This window comes from Bufo bufo, chromosome 11 (genome assembly GCF_905171765.1).
Source record: "Bufo bufo chromosome 11, aBufBuf1.1, whole genome shotgun sequence".
Classification (NCBI taxonomy): Eukaryota; Metazoa; Chordata; class Amphibia; order Anura; family Bufonidae; genus Bufo; species Bufo bufo.
In genome coordinates this window covers 30,958,438-30,977,415 of record NC_053399.1, presented here as the reverse complement: position 1 = coordinate 30,977,415, position 18,978 = coordinate 30,958,438, and the positions used below count along the sequence as shown (strand labels likewise).

The following is an 18,978-nucleotide window of genomic DNA, read 5'->3' as shown; positions in this document are numbered from 1 at the left end:
AACATCTGAGCAAGTGTGCATATTGGGAGCTGTAGTTTCACAACAGTTGGAAGTTGGAGTGCCAGGAGTTGCTGTCCCCTTCTATAGTAGATCCTTAAAGGGTTTTTCTCAGATTCAAAACTTGTCACCTAGCCAAAGGCCCCATCAATCAAATGAACAGGGGTCGCGTGTCCCCCATATGAATGGCGAGATGGTCAAGCATTCATGTTGCCATTCCATGCTCAAGTGAAGTGCACATGCTCTACCACTGCTCCATTCAAACAGGGGACACAGAAGCCCAAGCAATCAGACACGTACCTATACTTTGGATAGGTTATGTTTTGATTGTTAGAAAAACCCTTAAAGGCAGACTGTCTAGGTGCAATGGCAATGCCCCCGTTGCTCCTAGAGGCTCATTGCATACGGTATATTAAAACATCATTTCTATCAGCAATGCGGACACATATGAACATGGGACCAACACAGATGTCTTCAGCTGCCAAGCGCACATGTAACGGGTCAGCCAGTGTCATAGGTACAAATCTGCTGACAGATGCCCTATAATACATAAATGTATGTTGAGTATCTTAATAAACACTTCCCGATTCAGAAACCATTATACATTTCTTACCTGTTTTGATTTCTAATAGAGAAGAAAGTCCGATGTATTTCTCGTGTAGTATACTATTCAGGTATCCGACTTTCTCCTCTCTGTTGCTGATTTTTCTTAAAAGCTCCACGATGGAATCCAGGATCTCTTGATCTCTCTCAGAAAAGTCCTGCATTGGAAGCATTATTGTCAAATCTATCTAATTGCTCATTGCAGATTTTCAGGTAGTTTTAACTCTTTAATGACTGGCGATATTTTAGACGGTCTACAGAACACTATCCTTTGTTTGCACAGCGTGACCGGCAGCAAAGGCGAGGATGGATGGGAAAGGTGGGGGTGAGCGTTCTGCTCACGAATACACTGGACTCGTAAACATAACTATGGGGGACATTTACTCATCTACTTATGCCACTTTTGTGGCATTAATAGGTCACACATTTTTTTTTGCACACCATTTGTATGGTAAAATGTGTGACATTTCCCCTTTCATGCCACTTTTTAGAAGTGGCGAGAAAAATGGACATGCCATGGGCTGGGAGCGGGTAGTGCGGCAGCACACCACATTTTCCTCTCCCCACGCCAGTTTTCTTGACGTAAATAAGTCTTAGGCTCCATTCACACGTCCGCAAAATGGGTCCGCATCCTTTCCGCAATTGCGGACAAGAACAGGCATATTCTATTATGTCGGCAATGTGCGGTCCGCAAAATGCGGAACACACATTGCCGCTTTCCGTGTTTTGCGGATCCGTGTCTCCGTAAAACACATTGCGGACGTGTGAATGGAGCCTTAAGCCCACAGCAGCAAGGAGGCTGCCATCGCATAGCATGGTCGGAAGACGCAGCAAATATATGACATGCGTGCACCTCTGTGTAAATTTGGCACATCCTCCGGCAGTACAAGAGGAATCAAGACCAACATACAATATGCCGGTCTTGATAAATATCCCCCCCAGTGTCCACTGTATCCTTTTGTTGCTCCTATTACCCACATGGCCCAATATTTTTGTGCCGTTTTGGCTAATAGGACATGGAGCAGCATAGTCTGATGACAGATCCACTTTAATAACATGTTATTGTTTCCATTTCATGTTTAGTCTATAGGAATAAAAATGACTGCAATAAATACTTACACCACAGACAAGTTTGTCTTGATCCCAACCTTCATGCAGATGCTCTGAAAAGATACATGCATTCAGAATTGCTTTCTTAGGCCTCATGCACACGACTGTCTTGGTCCGAGCCGTAGTTTTTGCGGCTTGGATGCGGACCCATTCACTTCAATGGGGCAGCAAAAGATGCGGACAGCACTCTATATGCTGTCCGCATCCGTTGCTCCGTTCCGTGGTCCGCAAAAAAAAAATATAACCTGTCCTATTCTTGTCCGTTTTGCGGACAAGAATAGGCACTTATATCAATGGCTGTCCATGCCGTTCCGCAAATTGCGGAACGGACGCGGACATCAAAGCACACAACGGTCGTGTGCATGAGGCCTTGGTATGATGCAATATGTCCTCTATTTCTGCAAATGTGTTCCTGGTCTCTAAAGAAAATGTAACCGCAGAAGTGATTTCTTGTGTGAAGGTTGTATGTGTTTATAGTGTCCGGCCTTTTCTCAAACCAATATTTTTTGAATGAGGGAGAACTTTTAAAATGTAGAAAATAAATTATGTTTAAATCGGAAATGATTGTGAGTTACGTGACTATATACTTCTTGTGATTGCAACATACCTGCCACCCAAACATATTCTCCAGCACTTACCAATGAGAGATGCCTGGTATTTCTCTAGGTGACTTGTAGCTGATAGGTGTTTTTGGGATTCACTAATGATGGCACTGATATCTTCTTTATATTGTGCATTTTGCTGTAAAGGGATCATCATAACAACAGTTACTGACATGTTATATGAAGCACCCAGAGGCTATAGGTGAAAAGATCCCTGAATACAAACACTTATATATATATATATATATAGTGCATCTGGAAATATATGATATCTATTTTATGTCATATCAGAGGCTCAGGCTGCTATTCTATTTTTCCTTAAAAGGGGGTGTCTGGGTTCAGAGCTGAACCCGGACATATCCCCATTTTCACCCAGGCAGCCTCCCTGATATGAGCATCGAAGCATTTCATGCTTCGATGCTCTCCTTTTTCCCTGCGCGATTCAGGGCTTTTTTTTTTTGAGATCTGGTGACGTTCCAGTCTCTCTATGGGTAAAGATAGGTGAGCCCGGTGAAGTCACCGACACTAATGGGCGAGCTTTAGCGCTGCCCTAGCCTATAAAACGGCTAGGGCAGTGCTAAAGCCCGTCCATCCGTGCCGGTGACATCACCGGGAACACTGATAGGCGGAAGCCTCCGTCTAGCAGTGTAAAAAAATATAAACAAACAGCCCTTGCCCTGCGCTGTAGGAGCATGGGAACATGAAATTCTCCGATACTCGTATCAGTCTCTTAAGGACCTAACCTGGGTAAAGGTGCATTGACAACATTATTTTTGAAACCTCAAGGGCTCATAACCTAACTTGACCCAGGTTTGAGGTGAATTTAAATCATCACTTTTATTAGTAATCATTAAAACGGCTGTGAGCAAAAAACACAAGTTTAAAAACCCTGTTCGCCACTCCAGTGTGGGATACAGGGTGGTGGAGATGTGCCCCCTCTCCTCCCGCTCTGCAGTAATCAATACAGTGTTGTCTTATGGGCCAGTTTATTCACTGACACCCACATACATCTGAGTCGTAGCTGATACTATCTGACACTATGTCAATGGCTGTCAGATTTAAGATTATGAGTCAGTTTGTTCACTGGCACCCGCATACATCAAAACGACGGGGGAAAAAGACCACAATTAATCACAAAAGTTAAAATGTGTGCGCGAGGTGAACTATACATCAAAAGGAAGCTATTTAGATCATAGTCCCGATTTAACCCCTTTGGTTCCAGGGTCTGCAGTCTATGGATCCAAAAAGCTTCTCTTTTCTTGAGGGATTTAACCCTATCACCCCCTCTCCGAGGACAAGGTATTTGTTCTATGATCTGAAAGCGCAGTTGCGAGATGTTATGCCGGCATTTGTCAAAATGATAAGGTATGGGAAGTAACAGATTTTTTTTTTCTTATGGTCGATTTGTGTTTACAAAATCGATCCTCCATTCTGGTAGAAGTCTCACCGACATACACTAGTCCGCAAGGGCATATCAAGATGTACTGTATATAACAAAATTACTGCTGCATGTGAAAAAAACATTAATAGAAAATCTTTCCCCTGTGTGTGGGTAAAATACTCACCCCTAATCACACTCGAAACAATGTATATATTGTTTGTGGTTTTGATTTTTGATTGTATTCTCTGATGCACCCTGCGGGCATCGCATGCATATGTCCCTTTGTCATTAATGGCACAAGTTTGTTCACTCTATTAGGAGAATACCTCCTTAGTCCATAATATAGCTCAATGTTATCTTCCCCCCCCCCCTTTTTGTTAAAGTCTGAGCGCATCTGCGCAGGGCGCAAGTCATGCCCAGCTAGCTGTTGGTATGTAACATTATACTTACATAGAAGTCTGTGCGCATCTGCCCTTTGCGCAGATCATGCGCACTCACTAATGGTTAGGTGTTTCGTTTCTAAGTCAGCGCGCAGAGCTGGTTTGCGCATCACGTGACGTGGGCACTCCCTCCGCCGCTCTGGGATTTGTCCAGCGGTGGTGAGAGGCGTGCCCAAATCTAGCAGCTGATAGGTTTCTTTCTCCAATCTGACCTTTCCTGGATTCTGTGAGTGGTTCTGTCACGCCTTGCCCTGTGAATGTGCGGAGGTCTGTCAGACTGGCTGCACTTGTCTGACTTCTTTGTTTGTTTTGATTTGGGTTTGAGCTGGATCCACCTTCCCTCAGGTGTACTGGGTTTCATTGTTAGTGAGGCTATTTACCCCTCCTTTCCCCCTCCCCAGTGGCCTGTGCGGGTTATAGTTCTTTCCTGGGAGATCTTGATTAGTGGTGGATTGTCTGCTCCAGCTCTGCTCAAGATAAGTCCTCTCCTTCATTTCCCTTTGTGTGTTTTATCTAGGCCTCTAGGGAGACGCTTGCTTCCTCCTGGTTTAGAAGAAGCAGGTTGCCTCTTCCCTTTTCCCTGCTGCTTAGGGTTTGCCCATGGTGTTTAGGTTTAGGCACGAGGGCATGTGCATATCCACCCTAAGGGTATGCACATGGGCACAGCAGTTTAGGGAAAGCTTTTAGGGATCGCTAGGAGGTGACCCCTTTCTCCCTAGCTTTTGGGCCTAGTCGTTTGTTCTGTTTGTTTTCCCGTGTTTGGTTATTTCCCCCGCTTACCTACCTATAGTGACAGGTTCATTGTTTTTTCAATCAAGAATTAGGGGTTATTTATATCCCATATGTGGCTAGTGTCCTCAACTCTGCCCGTACCCCTGAAGAAGCCAGGTCACTGGGGAAAGATGTCAGGGGGCAGATACAGTTTTTAATGTCTGTTTGTCAACCCCAGTGTTGTTAGTTAGTCAGAACGTGGTCAATTAGCAACAGACAGCGCACTTGATTAAATCGATACAGCATAAGTCAGGCAGCCTAACTGAAGTTCAGGATTAAGTCAGTCAGCATAGCGAGTGCTGTGCGTGTGAGAGTGTGATTGACTTCATAGTTATCTCCAATCTGACAGCTATTGACATAGTGTCAGATAGTATCGGCTACGACTCAGATGTATGTGGGTGTCAGTGAATAAACTGACCCATAAGACAACACTGTATTGATTACTGCAGAGCGGGAGGAGAGGGTGCACATCTCCACCACCGTCAAGCAGTCACCTGCATCACACACTGGAGTGGCGAACAGGGTTTTTAAACTTGTGTTTTACTCACAGCCATTTTAATGATTACTAATAAAAGTGATATTTTAAATTCACCTCAAACCTGGGTCAAGTTAGGTTATGAGCCCTTGAGGTTTCAAAAATAATACTTCAAAAATAATACTCATATCAGGGGGCTGCCTGGCTGAAAATGGGGATATGTCAGGGTTCAGAGCTGAACCCCTTTAAAGTTTTATTCTGCAGCTCAGCATGTTCTGCTTGACTAATGTGTATGTACACAGGCCCTCCACAGGTCAGTGCACCAAGGGCTAATATTCATCTCACCTGAGTGGGATGAAGATGCAATATGTAAGATGCAAGTGTATAGCATGCAGATAGACTGATATAAACAAAGCGCTCACACTAGGGCTGTGACACATTCAAAGAACTGATCAGAGGAGTGCCAAGATCCAGGTACTCCACTGATCTGATATTTATGATCTATCCTGAGGACAGGTACTCAATACTCTGGTCCTGGAAAGTTACTACTTACCAGTTTCAGCCTGCAGTTCTCCATGATGACAAGCTCAAGCCTTCGGTTTGCTTCATAAATTTCTTTGTCAATCAGTTTTAACGTTGACAGGTCACCTTGAAGTTTTTGAAAAGCTGATTTTCTAAGAGCCTTTAAGGAAGCCTTCTTCGTGTCCTGATGGAGCAGTTTTAAAGATAACCCATCAGTTCTCCTAAGATGTCTGTTTTACTAATTACTCATATACCTCATAAACCAGGGGTGCACAACCTTTTTTGGTCTGAGGGCGGCATTGTCACATCGCTCTATTTCAAGGGGCCGCAAATAAGAAAAAATGTCGATCGGCGCTCATTTGCATCAGTCTATTACACAAGCCAACGCAAAGTGATTGAGAAGGAATGATCACTACCACAGTCATTCCGCCTTCATTTAGTTATATTGATTATTGGTAGCCCATCCCTGATTACACAAGGAGATGTGCTGCTGATAACTGTAAGCCTTTCATCCTGATAAAATATGCAAATCAGCCGGCATACGAGCGATTCCTTGTTTATCGACTGATCAGCGGCACGATTTTACCGGCCAGATATAAGATATGGGCGCTCCTATAAACACTTTTTCCCAGTAATTGTCCCGAATATTGTGCTGCAGCATAGCCCCTGAACCTCAAGAGTTATACTTACCTGCCCCTCGCGGCTCTGGTCCTCCGCACTGCCTCCATCTTCCGGTCCCCACACTATTTACACCTGGCAGAGCATGGCCATGGTCACATGCACCTCTCCAGCCAATGACTGGCTTCAGCGGTGATGTGGCCACAAGCAGCATGTCATTGCTAAAGCCAGTCATTGGCTGGAGAGGTGCATGTGACCATGGCCATGCTCTGCCAGGTGTAAATAGTGTGGGGACCGGAAGATGGAGGCAGTGGAACCATCTTATTTGTTGAACTACCAAAATAATTTTTGCAAAAATTTTTTACGTGACACATAGGGCTTTATAATTTAGTTTTTATTTGGGGGAAACTGTACAAAACATGTTTAAAAAGTATTTTTTCTCAAACTATAGCTCCTTAGTCTTTAAATATGCAAATTGACACTAAAATAAATTATTATAATTAGTTCCCTATGTTACGTATGCCTTTTGGTTATATAATATGTATAGTTTCACGTGAATGGGGTGGTAATGGTGACTGTTTTGGTTGGTGTGGTTTTTTTTTCTTTTATGAATTTTATTTTATTTTTTTAACTTAATTTTTAATATATTTCTGCTACATGATATGTACCCCAAGAGGTCATAAAAAGACCTTTGGGGGACACTGACCCTTTTTTTTTTATTTATACTTTTTCTTTTTATATTTTATTGTATTATTATTATTATTATTATTATTATTATTATTTTTTTTTTTTATAATTGGTTTATTACTTATTTTTTTAAATATATTTTTGCTAGGGGTGCACCAAAATTCCGGCAGCCGAAAATATCGGCCGAAAATGCACCTAATCCACTTCGGCCGATATTGTTACATATCGGCCGAAAATATGGGGTGTGGGATTTGTCACCCACCATCTGCGGGCGGGCGCCGGGCGGGCGGTTTACTTTGTCACTGCATCTTTATTTTACCTTACAATCGTGACGCTCCAGTAACTAACAACTCTGCAGGCAGAGCGGAGGCCGGCGTAACGTCACTTACTCACGTGACGCGCCTGCTCCGCCTCCTTCATAAAGTGGGCGGAGCAGGTGCGTCACGTGAGTAAGTGACGTTACGCCGCCCTCCGCTCTGCCTGCAGAGTTGTTACTGGAGCGTCACGATTGTAAGGTAAAATAAAGATGCAGTGAGTGATGCTGTGAGCAGCAGGGCCGGGGCTGTTATGGGTAGGGGGATCGGTCTATGGCACTGCTATGGGGAGGGGGGATCTGTGCACTGTTATGGGGAAAGGGATCTGTGCACTGTTATGCCCATAACAGTGCACATATCCCCTTTCCATAACAGTGCACAGATCCCCCTCTCCATAACAGAGCCACCCACAGATCCCCCTCTCCATAACAGAGCCACCCACAGATCCCCCTCTCCATAACAGCGCCACCCACAGATCCCCCTCTCCATAACAGCGCCACCCACAGATCCCCCTCTCCATAACAGCGCCACCCACAGATCCCCCTCTCCATAACAGCGCCACCCACAGATCCCCCTCTCCATAACAGCGCCACCCACAGATCCCCCTCTCCATAACAGCGCCACCCACAGATCCCCCTCTCCATAACAGCGCCACCCACAGATCCCCCTCTCCATAACAGCGCCACCCACAGATCCCCCTCTCCATAGCGCCACCCACAGATCCCCCTCTCCATAACAGCGCCACCCACAGATCCCCCTCTCCATAACAGCGCCACCCACAGATCCCCCTCTCCATAACAGCGCCACCCACAGATCCCCCTCTCCATAACAGCGCCACCCACAGATGAATTTCATTCATGAAAAAGAATTATTAATAAAATCATTAAAAAAAAAGTATTTTAAAAGTATTTGGGCAAAAAGGCAGTTTCGGTTTCGGTTTTCGGTCAAGGGCATCCTGAATTTTCGGTTTCGGACCAGAATTTTCATTTCGGTGCACCCCTAATTTTTGCCACATAATATGTTCCCCAAATGCTCACAAAAAGACTGTTGGGGGACAGTGAACACTCCTATTTTGCACTTTTTCCTTTTTTTATTTTTATGGGTTTTTTTGCCACATATTTTATTTGTATTTTATTATATTTTTTATTTAATTTTAAATGTATTTATTTTTTATAATTTTTTTAACTTTTTTTTAAATAGATTTTCTTCACATAATTTGTCCCCAAGAGGTCACTGAAAGACCTTTGGGAGACAAAGGAACCCCAGTTACAAGGAAAACCAGCCTCCTTTGGGAGTTTGCAGAAGGCAGAGCTGATCAGGGTTTCCTGACCCTGCAGCTCTGCGCTCCTCTGCCCCAAGCCGCTCATCGTGCCGCTCATCTATCTTAGGAGAAGGCAGAAGCGCTGATAAAGCGCTTCTGCCCTCTCCTCGGCTCTCCGCTGTCACCTACAGCCAGGAGCCCGACCTGCTCCTGCTACAGTGGAGGAGCAGGAGTTGGCATCCATTGTCGTGCTGCGCTTCAGGCAGAAATACAGCTGATCGCACAATCAGCTGTGTTTCTGCCCAGCAAGACAGGGGCTGCAAAACTTGGTTCTGGGGGCCACATGTGGCCCGCGGATGGTGCACCCCTGTCATAAATCATTTCTGTGGCACCTTTTATCATAACTCCTATTGTTCCTCTGTTATTCCTTCAGTCAGATGCTGTCAGCACTGATTGTACTATGTCAGTGCTCCACTGACAAGGAACCGTAACAACCCTGTTGTCAACTTAGACCAATCCTCTGATTTAATTACTATTAAGAGGGTTGGCTCACGAACAGCATTTATCAACTTTCATAGGGGTCCGACCTCTAGAACCCCAGTGATTGTAAGAAATGGTGCCTCAGAGCCATATATGTGAATGGAGTGGTAGTGTGCATACTTAACCAGCCCTCCATTCCCCATCTATAGGACTGCTGAGTACAACGCACGGCTATCTGCGTCAGTCCCATAATTATAAATGGAGTGGTGGCCAAACATGTACCTTATAGCTGCATTTACCCAGGCAACTCATGGCACCCCTGTTCTTGTGTTGGCTATGTCTCCCAGCAGTCAAACCATGACATTGAAGTAAATGGGAACTGTAAAGAAAACCTAAAACTTCCTGGCATTTTAGAAAGATTAGCACTAAAGGCGAACAAATGTGCATCTGGTAAACCTTCCATCCTCCATAGAAGAAAATGCAGAATTGATTGACCTGCCTGCCATCTACAAAACTTCAGTATTCTCAGACTTGTTAGGCTACTTTCACACTTGCGTTGTTAATTCCGGTATCAAGATCCAGCAGAGAATCTCAATACCGGAATTAAATGGATCCGTTTTGATTTTGCACATCAGGATGCTTCTGTTCAATTAGGATGCGGTTGTGTGAAATCAAAAAACAGAAAAAACGGATCCGTCACTAAATACATTGAAAGTCAATGGGTTACAGATCCAGTTTTTCAGGCTCCTAAATAAAAAGGGATCCGTCACCATTGACTTAAATTGTTTTGAGTGTCGGATCCTTTTTTTTCGTTTTTATGACCGGACATAAAACTGCAGCTTTCAGCGGTTTTGTATCTGGTTACAAAACGGAATGCTGCTGGACAGGAAGACATCCTGATGCATCCTGGATGGATCTTTTTCAATTCAGAATGCATGAGGACCAAACGGCAAACAACAACGCAAGTGTGAAAGTAGCGTTATCTGCCTTGTAAAACAGAAAAGAAAACTTCTGACAAATCTGATAGATGGTGCACAATTAGGGGGCATTCACAAGACTGTATCCGTTTTGCGGTCTGAAAATTACGGATCAACAAAACACGGATACCGGTCGTGTGCTTCCCCATTTACCAGATCAGCACATCCCACCCTTTGTTAGAAATGCCTATTTTCGGATTGGATGTGGACCGAAAGTACAGTCGTTTCGTGTGAATGCCCCCTTACTTTACCTTTAGTTTAGAGTTCGCCTCAATATCCTTTGTAATTGTAGTAATGGATCCCGCCAAGGATTTCTGTTTGCTTTTCATGGCTGTATTTAAATAGAAAATGTTTTCTGTTACTCACTGAATAATAGTTGTAGGCGGCAGAACAGTTATCTGTACATCTGTATATCTCCTGCTAAGCTTCCTTACCACTAGCTTTCTTTTTAATGTCTTCATAGTTGTCATGCTCCTTGTTGTAAGTGTCCTCTGCCGCCTCCATGATGGGAATGTTCTTGGCCAGATCCTGCTGCTCATTTTCTAGACTTGAAATGGAAATCTTCAATTTCTCCTACAACCACATAAAGGCATAACATTACATGTGGTTTTAGAAGATTATCCCAAAAAAAAAAAAGAAAAGCTGCCTCTGAACGGAATATTTTGAGCTTTTGTGTGTATTGATGAGTTTGGAGTCAACCTCTAACTCTCCAGCTGCTGCAAAACTACAACTTCGGGCTACAGCATGACTGCGGATGTCAGAACCAGAAGGAAGTTGTAGTTTTGCCACAGTAACAGTCAGATCACTCATTTAATTTCTTAACTTGCACTGCTAGAATTAGACTTATTGCTGGCAGCTCAGTGGTTAACACTGTTGCCCTGTGAGTGCTGGGATCCTGGGTTTGAATCTGACCAAGGACAACAACTGCATGGAGTTTGTATGTTCTCCTCATTTGTGTGGGTTTCCTTTGGGTACTCCGGTTTCCTCCCACAATCCAAAGACATATTGGTAGGGAAATTAAAGTGTAGGCTCAATTGGGGGAAGCAATGTCTGAAGAGCTCTGTGCAATATGTCAGCACTCTATAAGTGAGTAAAATAAATAATATTGTGTGGGTTGTCCCACAAAAAAATATTCTACAGTTTTCAAACCAGCACCTGGAGCTGAATACTTTTGTAATTGCATGTAATTAAATATTTAGCATAGCCACTGAGTTATTTGATAAAATGTATCTGTATAGCGCCACCTGCTGTTTTTTTTTTTTTTCTTATTTCCTTGACCTGCTCCCTGAGATGGCCGCACATGCTCAGTTTCATCCTTCAACCGCCTCCTGAGCTGTGATAGGGAGAGCATGGACACGCCCCCTTAGCTGCAGCAGAAAAGACACTCCCCTTAAGTTTTCCGCTTGATACAAATTTAGCACAGCAATGAATGAGGAGATCTCTGGATCCACATGAGGTACGGGGCTGGTTCTAGCTTTGTTAGAAAGAGGTTGTCATGATTTTCATTTTTTTCATTAGTCATGGGAGAACCTGCCCATAAATATTAGATATATATCAGCCTAACCCACCGTTTTTGTTGGGTGTATCCGAGCATCTAATGTATATGGTGTCCTCCTGTCTCTCCCCAACAGCTGATATCCAGGTAAATAAGCATTGGGCATGTTGAATTTCAACTACTCGATCCTTTTGTTTTCAGGAGAAAGGAGTCTAGCAGATCTGGCCACTTTCTCTCCTCTCTCTATTTACGACATATGCATGATCATCCGAGCCAAAAATGCATATGTATGGGAGGATTGAGAGACACAGCTGTTGGCCGAATGCAAAACTATCTCATCTTGTATGGCCAGCTAAAGTTTTATACATTTTATCTCACCTCCAGATTTTTTATCTGATCCTTAAGACTTTGTACTTGATGAGAATATTCCTTGCTTGCTTTTGTCTGTTCTTCATTTATGCTGCAGATCTCCTTGTCCCATTTCTCTATTTCTCCCTGGAGACGGCTGCCCTAGAAACACACACACAAAAAAACACAACATCTTCAGTACGTACCTCTATCCTCCATATTTGTGGTACTTTGTGTTGCCATACACATATATTTAACTTTCTACATGAAATCAGAAATGGTTTTAAAGCTTTACACAATATGACGATGTTAAACCCATTATAATTAACAGCCTAAGGCATTAGTTGGTGATCATGGAAAGTCAGACAAGGATTTTAGAGTTGAAGTTGCGGTCATGGATATGTAATATTAATGCTTGTATGCATATTTATTACTTTAAGGGACCCTCCAGTTTAAGAAAAAAAAATATATAAAAAAAACATTTACTGGGGGACAAACAGAACGCTTACATGGTGACCTCCATTTCTTCTTATCAATTTCAGATCCGCTAATTCTCAGGCTCCTGTTCGGCCATCCAAGATGGCTGCACCGCTTCTCAGAGCCCAAGACACTTCCTACTTGTCCAACCATATTCTTGGATTGGCCAGCACTGTTCATGTAGGTGGCAGAACAGTTATCCATACATCTGTTTTCCTAATAGTCCACACATCTCCTGCTCTGCTCAGCATACTTGCCATAGGTTAACGCGCACCTTCAGTTATAAAACAACTTTTCATAAATGAATAGTGCATGTGAATATAAGAAACTTTGTAATATATTTTAAGAAAAAGACGTATATCTGCTTTTATCAGGCTGCTCTGCTCTTTCCTGCTTTAGACATTAACATCTATAGAGAGAGGAGGAGGGAGAAGGCTGCTGGATGAGAGACACAAAAACAGAAGTTTATTAGCCCTGCTACAATTGGCACTTTTAACTTTTATCTTTTAGGATATGGCTGTACCACTGTTCAGATGAGTTACTAAATCACTTAGTAGCTGACAGGAGCCTCCTCTTCCCTCCAAAGACTTTTCTACGTGAGCCTGGAGACAGAGATGGGTGCTACAAGAGATAAGAGGCTAAGTGAAGGGAAGGAGGAGAAAAAAAAGCCTGAGAAGCCCAGGAGGAAGCATAATCTTTAATAAGATATATTACAAAGTTTCTTTTATCACCTGTACTATTCATTTATGAAAACTTGTTTATAACTGGAGGTACATTTTAAGGTGCAGCCCAATAACTTGCGTCAATCCGCATGAAGATCCTGGTTGCACTGTGTACAGGCAAGTCAATGTACTACCTCAATGGTGTTAAAAAAAAAAGTTATGTGATGGATAAAACCACTATTATCAAGCAGTTTATTACTGTACAATGTGATAGAACATGACTCCCAGGAGCCCCTATGTGAGGTATTATGAACACAGACACAACGATAAAGGGGTACCTCCATGGAGCGAACTGGACTCCCATATGGTCTTTAGGCTTTTGCCTCACCTCATTTGTTAAAAAAACTTTTTTATTTTGTCCGTTTTGAATTCTTTTCTTCATTTCAGTGATGGACCCTTCCTCAAAGAGTTTCCAAAGCTCCATCTCCTTGGTCACTTCACCCTTTTTAATCTGGATACTCATTCTGCGATAAAAATGTAGAATGAGGCAAAAGATTAAAATACTAAAGAAAAGTGATGAAACACGCCATGAGCCATTATGAATGTACAGAGAATATTCCCATCCAACCTTTTTTGACGTTCAGTTGTAAGATTCTGCCTGAGTTCTTCCACGTGAGTGGCTAGCTGCCCCATAGAAATTCTGTAATACAGAGCGACCTCGTGATAGGTGTGATGCACTGCACATACAGTATGTTAAAATGCTACGAACGTACTGTTTTTAGTGACCTACCTCATACTTTCCAACAGATTTTCAGTGTCGCCTTCCATTTCTGTCAGCTCCATTTTTAGCTTTCCTAAAAGTTCCTGTTTTTCGTCAAGGGCCGATCTTGATTGTTCAAGTCTTTTAACGTGAGAAAAGTCCTCTTTAATCACTTGTGTGACACGACAGACATGGCCACAGTCTTTTCACGGTACTGTAACTATGTCTCTCTTTGAATTGTAAGTTTAAAACAATAAAAATCAAAGTCTCAGTATCCAAACCACCAAGATAAACCCGATAAATACAGTATTACCAATATCCCAGATTACTGGAGGTTACAGAAACGCGGCACTTTTCCCCCACAATGAAGCAGTGGATCGCTAAGTAAATGGTAGCATTACATTCAGCTGAGCCAGTCCTTCAAGCCATTGTGCCTAGTATAACAGGAAATTCCCTGGTCACACATTCCCTTTAATCGGTGGTAGGCTATAAGTGTTTGGTGTGTCTGTATAGCTATGATCTATCAACCTGCGGCCCTCCAGCAGTTGTAAAACTACAACTCCCACCATGCCCCGCTGTAGGCTGATAACTGTAGACTGTCCTGGCATGCTGGAAATTATAGAGAGAGCAGAGCCTTTAGGTGTAATGGTAACGCCCCCATTGCTCCTAGAGGCTCATTTGCATATATGAAAACATAATTTTTCTCAGCAATGCGGACACATATGAACATGGGACCAACACAGATGTCTTCAGCTGCCAAGCGCACATGTAACAGGTCAGCCAGTGTCATAGGGACAAACCTGCTGACAGATGCACATGGCACATTACAGGCCCATGTAATACGGTTTCCCTTGCCTGCCACCGGCTTATACTGCCTTTGGTTTTATACACACAGATGTTTGGTATGAAACGAATGCAATCTTACTGTTTAGCCGTGTCTCTCTTCATCGCATGCTGCCTGTCTTCCTCCGCAGAGGCCGTCTGGTATTTCAGCTTCAAATCTTTATGCGTTTTTACAAGAGATTCATGTAATATTTCAGCAGTCTTCATTTGCTCATCTAACTAGGAGTGAAGCATACATATGAACCACAACCCTCTGAACTGAGTGTAAAGCCGTGTGACATTATAATGTCCAATAATAATAATAAATGATAATGCATCATGTAATGACGTGCAAGGGTGTGCATAAAACAAGGAAAAGGCACAAGTACTGTGGATTTATATTGCCTGAGATCTACACGGACACGTGTTGTACACCAGATTTCAGGAGCTCTGATGGCCACACACAAAGAGTTGTCTCATGGTCAGTAATTCATCTGCAAACCTGTCACAGCCAAAAGTCAGGGCAAGTGGCGGTCAATACTTTTCACAAGGCACATACAATGTCTCAATGTCATCCTATAACCATTTTCTACATCCAGGTAGATTTAAAGGCTATGTACACCTTTGGGGGCAATTTATATATTTTTTTTATTGCATTGTACCAATTTTGAGCTAATAATAATTTTTTCAATTGCTAATTTTTATTAAAAACTGTGAACTCCCGTCTCTGTGCAGCCTTGAGCAGGCTCTGAATTTTCATTCTGTTCCGTCAGTTCAGCCTTTAAGATTACCGCAGATGTATAGATTCTCCACTGTTACAAGATACGTCCACTTCTTTTCTTGCAATTAAGGGTACTTTCACACTAGCGTTTTTGTTTTGCGGTATAGAGTTCCATCCTAGGGTCTCTATACCGGAAATTTGATATTCTGAATGGAGAGCAATCCGTTCAGGATGTCTTCAGTTCAGTCTTTGTGACTGTTCAGGATGGAGATAATACCGCAGCATGCTGCGGTTTTACCTCCGGCCAAAAAAAAAAAACGGAACACTTTTCCATAGGAATGTATCAGTGCTGAATCCGCCATTCAAAATGCCACAATGCCGGATCCGTCCATGTGCAGAACGGTAAAAATGTAAAAAAATATATATATATAACTGATCCATTTCTCCGGATGACAGATCCGTTCTTGCAATGCATTTGTAAGCCGGATCCACATCCGGATCAGTCTACAAATGCTTTCCGTTTGCATGCAGATTGGCGACGGAACTGCTTGCCGGATCACTCTGCAGCAAGTATGAAAGTACCCTAAAACACCCGACAGGAAAGGGTGACTGATGACTTTTACTCACGATACGAACGGTTTCTCTCATGAAAAAAAATCATTTGAATTGTAGTAAAACTTTGTGCATTTGCATCACCTCACCTGTGCAACATAAATCAACATCTACTGTATGTGAGCGTATCGGACGTATCATTTCTTTAAAGGGGTTGTGCCAAGATTTAAATGTATCCTCTTTAAAAGGTAAAGTGTCTGATTTGTGATGGTCCAGCTGCTGAAACCACCACTGTTTTCCATCAAGAGGCACTTGAGTATGTGCTTTGCTGTACCATTCATAGTCCATGAGACTGCCGGAGGTAGCCAAGTACAGTGCTCAGCTATCTCCAGCAGTCCAATAGAGATTAGCATGCTTGACAGACACTCCATTCATGTGGCCGGACAGGACCCCCACTCATGTCATCAATAGGGGGGCCCAGACACTTATCCCCTTATCCTGTGGATAGAGAATACGTTTAAATCACTTTAAGACTTATTTGAAACCTGATATGAATGGAGAACGTGGTTCAGGTCTAGCAATGCTATTTAGTAGACATCAATAAGATAAACGTGTTCCATAATAACGCGCTATAATATTCGGGCACTGGTCTGACCTTGTGAAATATTAATCAGTGACATTTTGTAAAGCTACTTTATCTACTTGTATCTTAAATCTAGATGCAGCCTCGGCCACTGTCAGGCCTTTTGCTGCCTCCTTGTGATATTGACACGTAAGGGACAACCAAAAATAAGGATCTTGCGGGACAGTAGAACGTAAGAAATGAAATAGACGTCAAAAATCTTTTTCCTTGGAAGATTAAATGGGACAACCTCACGTGTATGGTACAGACAGATGAATGGCCGGTGGTGCGTCTAATGGCCACTTTCAAGGGGCTGTCTGAGATTTTGATATTGATCCTTGACATATCCTCTCAGGATGGGCAATCTACATCAGATTGGCGGGGGTCCGATTCCCTGCACTCCTGACCGTAGCTGAATTCTGAGTTCTTTGACCTCTTCCTAGGCCAGTGACGTTCATTGGTCACATAGCCTAGGCGCAGCTCAGTCCCATTCAAATGAATATGGCTGAGCTGCAATACCAAGCACAGCCATTATCCAATGGACGGCGCTGTGCTTGGTAAGCTGTAAGGAGGCCCCCCGACGCTCCTCCTCTCACAGCTGATTGGTGGCGGTGCCGGATATTCATTGCCTGCTTAATTAAAAAATACCTCAGAGATATAGTTTGTATTATTACTGTGTTGCTATGTATTTATATATGTTTATGGATGTTTGTTCCAGTAAGGATATGGATGGCAAGAGTTAACCAGGAACATGGCTGACCACCCTGTTCCTCCCCTCTTGATAGGAGTGGGCTGGAGTTCCTGCTGAGACACTGGAGGGAGAGAAGGCCCACGTCTGGGCTCTTGCTACAGATTCTCTATCAACTTTATCTTAAGCCTCAAGTGAATCCATGAGTAGACAGACAGCAGTGAACAGCTGAATCCAGCATACGAGGACACTGCTGTGAGGTGAGGGACTACAGCTAAGACAGCCATCACCCAGAACATTACTAGTCCATTGCCATCTTAGTGCTAAACTGCAGCCATCCAACCTGCTGCCATAATCCTTATTAGTGCCAGAGGATTGCATTCAAAATCTGCTGCTACTGAATGTACTTGAAGTTCTACGTTGCAGTTAGTAAAAAAGGCTTTGTATACGTTTAATTCTGGCCCTATTCTTCAATACTACATTTCCACTGCATCGATTCCCAGGGAGCAATGTCCTGAGGGAGTTCACCATAACACAACAATTCATCAGGGCCACTACCACTCCCATCCTCTGCACAGACTCCTCCGATGCTAGATGACCTGGGATATCAAAACCCTTGGAACTGTCTACAGATACTATCTGCAGGACCGTATATTAATTAATTAATAATGCAATTCCCTGTAGTCCTATTTTAGTTGACTCCAAACTTCCCTTTATACCAATATGGGCTGTTTTTTTTTTTTTTGTTTTTTTTACCTCTGAGTGCCGTAACATAAAATGTAAATTAATGTGATTATATCAAATTGTGTTAAAAGGGTTGTCCGGGTTCAGAGCTGAACCTGGACATAAGCTTGCCTTCACACATTTAGCCTGTATCAGTGGAGCATAGGAGTATTACTAGCTCCAATGCCCCCCTTGCCCTGACAAGGGCTTTTACTTCACTACTGGGCTTTTCATGGACATGCTAGGTGGAGGCTTCCGCCTAGCAGTGAGCCTGGTGACGTCACCGACACTAATGGGTGGTCTTTAGCGCTGCCCTAGGCTGTTTTACAGTCTAGAGCTGTCAGGAGGGTGTCATGACCTATTGCTGACCCTGTTGTTCCTGAGGTCAGAAGGTCGCAGCGGGTGGCTACTCGCTTGGTTTCAAGGGATCGCTCCATGACAGAGTTGTGGGAATGGATTCTGGCCCAGGTTTTCCTGCTTTGGTTTGCAATCCTTTTTGTCCCATTTAGGAATCGGTAGCTTTTCCTTTCAGCTGTTCTTTGTCTGCCACTCCCAGCTACTATATATTCTCCCTTTCTACTTCCCTTGTGGCCATATATAGACAGACCTTCCTTCCAGATTTTCTATTCTGATCTCTGGTGGAGTTGCTGTGGAGCTGTTGGAACAGTTGGAACTGGTGCTGTCGGATGTCCGGTTCTCTCCTGTTTGTTGTCTCCCTTCGGGGATTATATGTGGTGTTTGTATTGTTTGTCCACTCCCTGTTGTTACCCTAGGTGTCAGTGGTGAGGACTAGTGCTCCCATCTCCCTACTCACTACCTAGGGCTTCTTTCAGGGTAAGCCAGGGACGAGGCACATGAACGGCGTACGGG

At 43.3% G+C, this 18,978-nt stretch overlaps 1 protein-coding gene across 1 annotated transcript in view; it reads right to left on the bottom strand.

Annotated features, from left to right (window-relative positions):
• LOC120981723 (coiled-coil domain-containing protein 175-like) overlaps positions 1–18,978 on the bottom strand; it is a 40,779-nt gene that overhangs the window by 496 nt on the left and 21,305 nt on the right. Inside the window, exons 9-19 of the mRNA XM_040411381.1 lie at positions 14,906–15,042; positions 14,011–14,121; positions 13,849–13,920; positions 13,609–13,744; positions 12,112–12,243; positions 10,673–10,811; positions 10,490–10,569; positions 5,933–6,085; positions 2,349–2,451; positions 1,720–1,763; positions 611–758 (exon numbers count right to left, since the gene is read on the bottom strand). Of these exons, the coding sequence (XP_040267315.1) occupies positions 611–758; positions 1,720–1,763; positions 2,349–2,451; positions 5,933–6,085; positions 10,490–10,569; positions 10,673–10,811; positions 12,112–12,243; positions 13,609–13,744; positions 13,849–13,920; positions 14,011–14,121; positions 14,906–15,042 (1,255 nt within the window). The remainder of the gene's footprint in view (positions 1–610; positions 759–1,719; positions 1,764–2,348; positions 2,452–5,932; positions 6,086–10,489; positions 10,570–10,672; positions 10,812–12,111; positions 12,244–13,608; positions 13,745–13,848; positions 13,921–14,010; positions 14,122–14,905; positions 15,043–18,978) is intronic.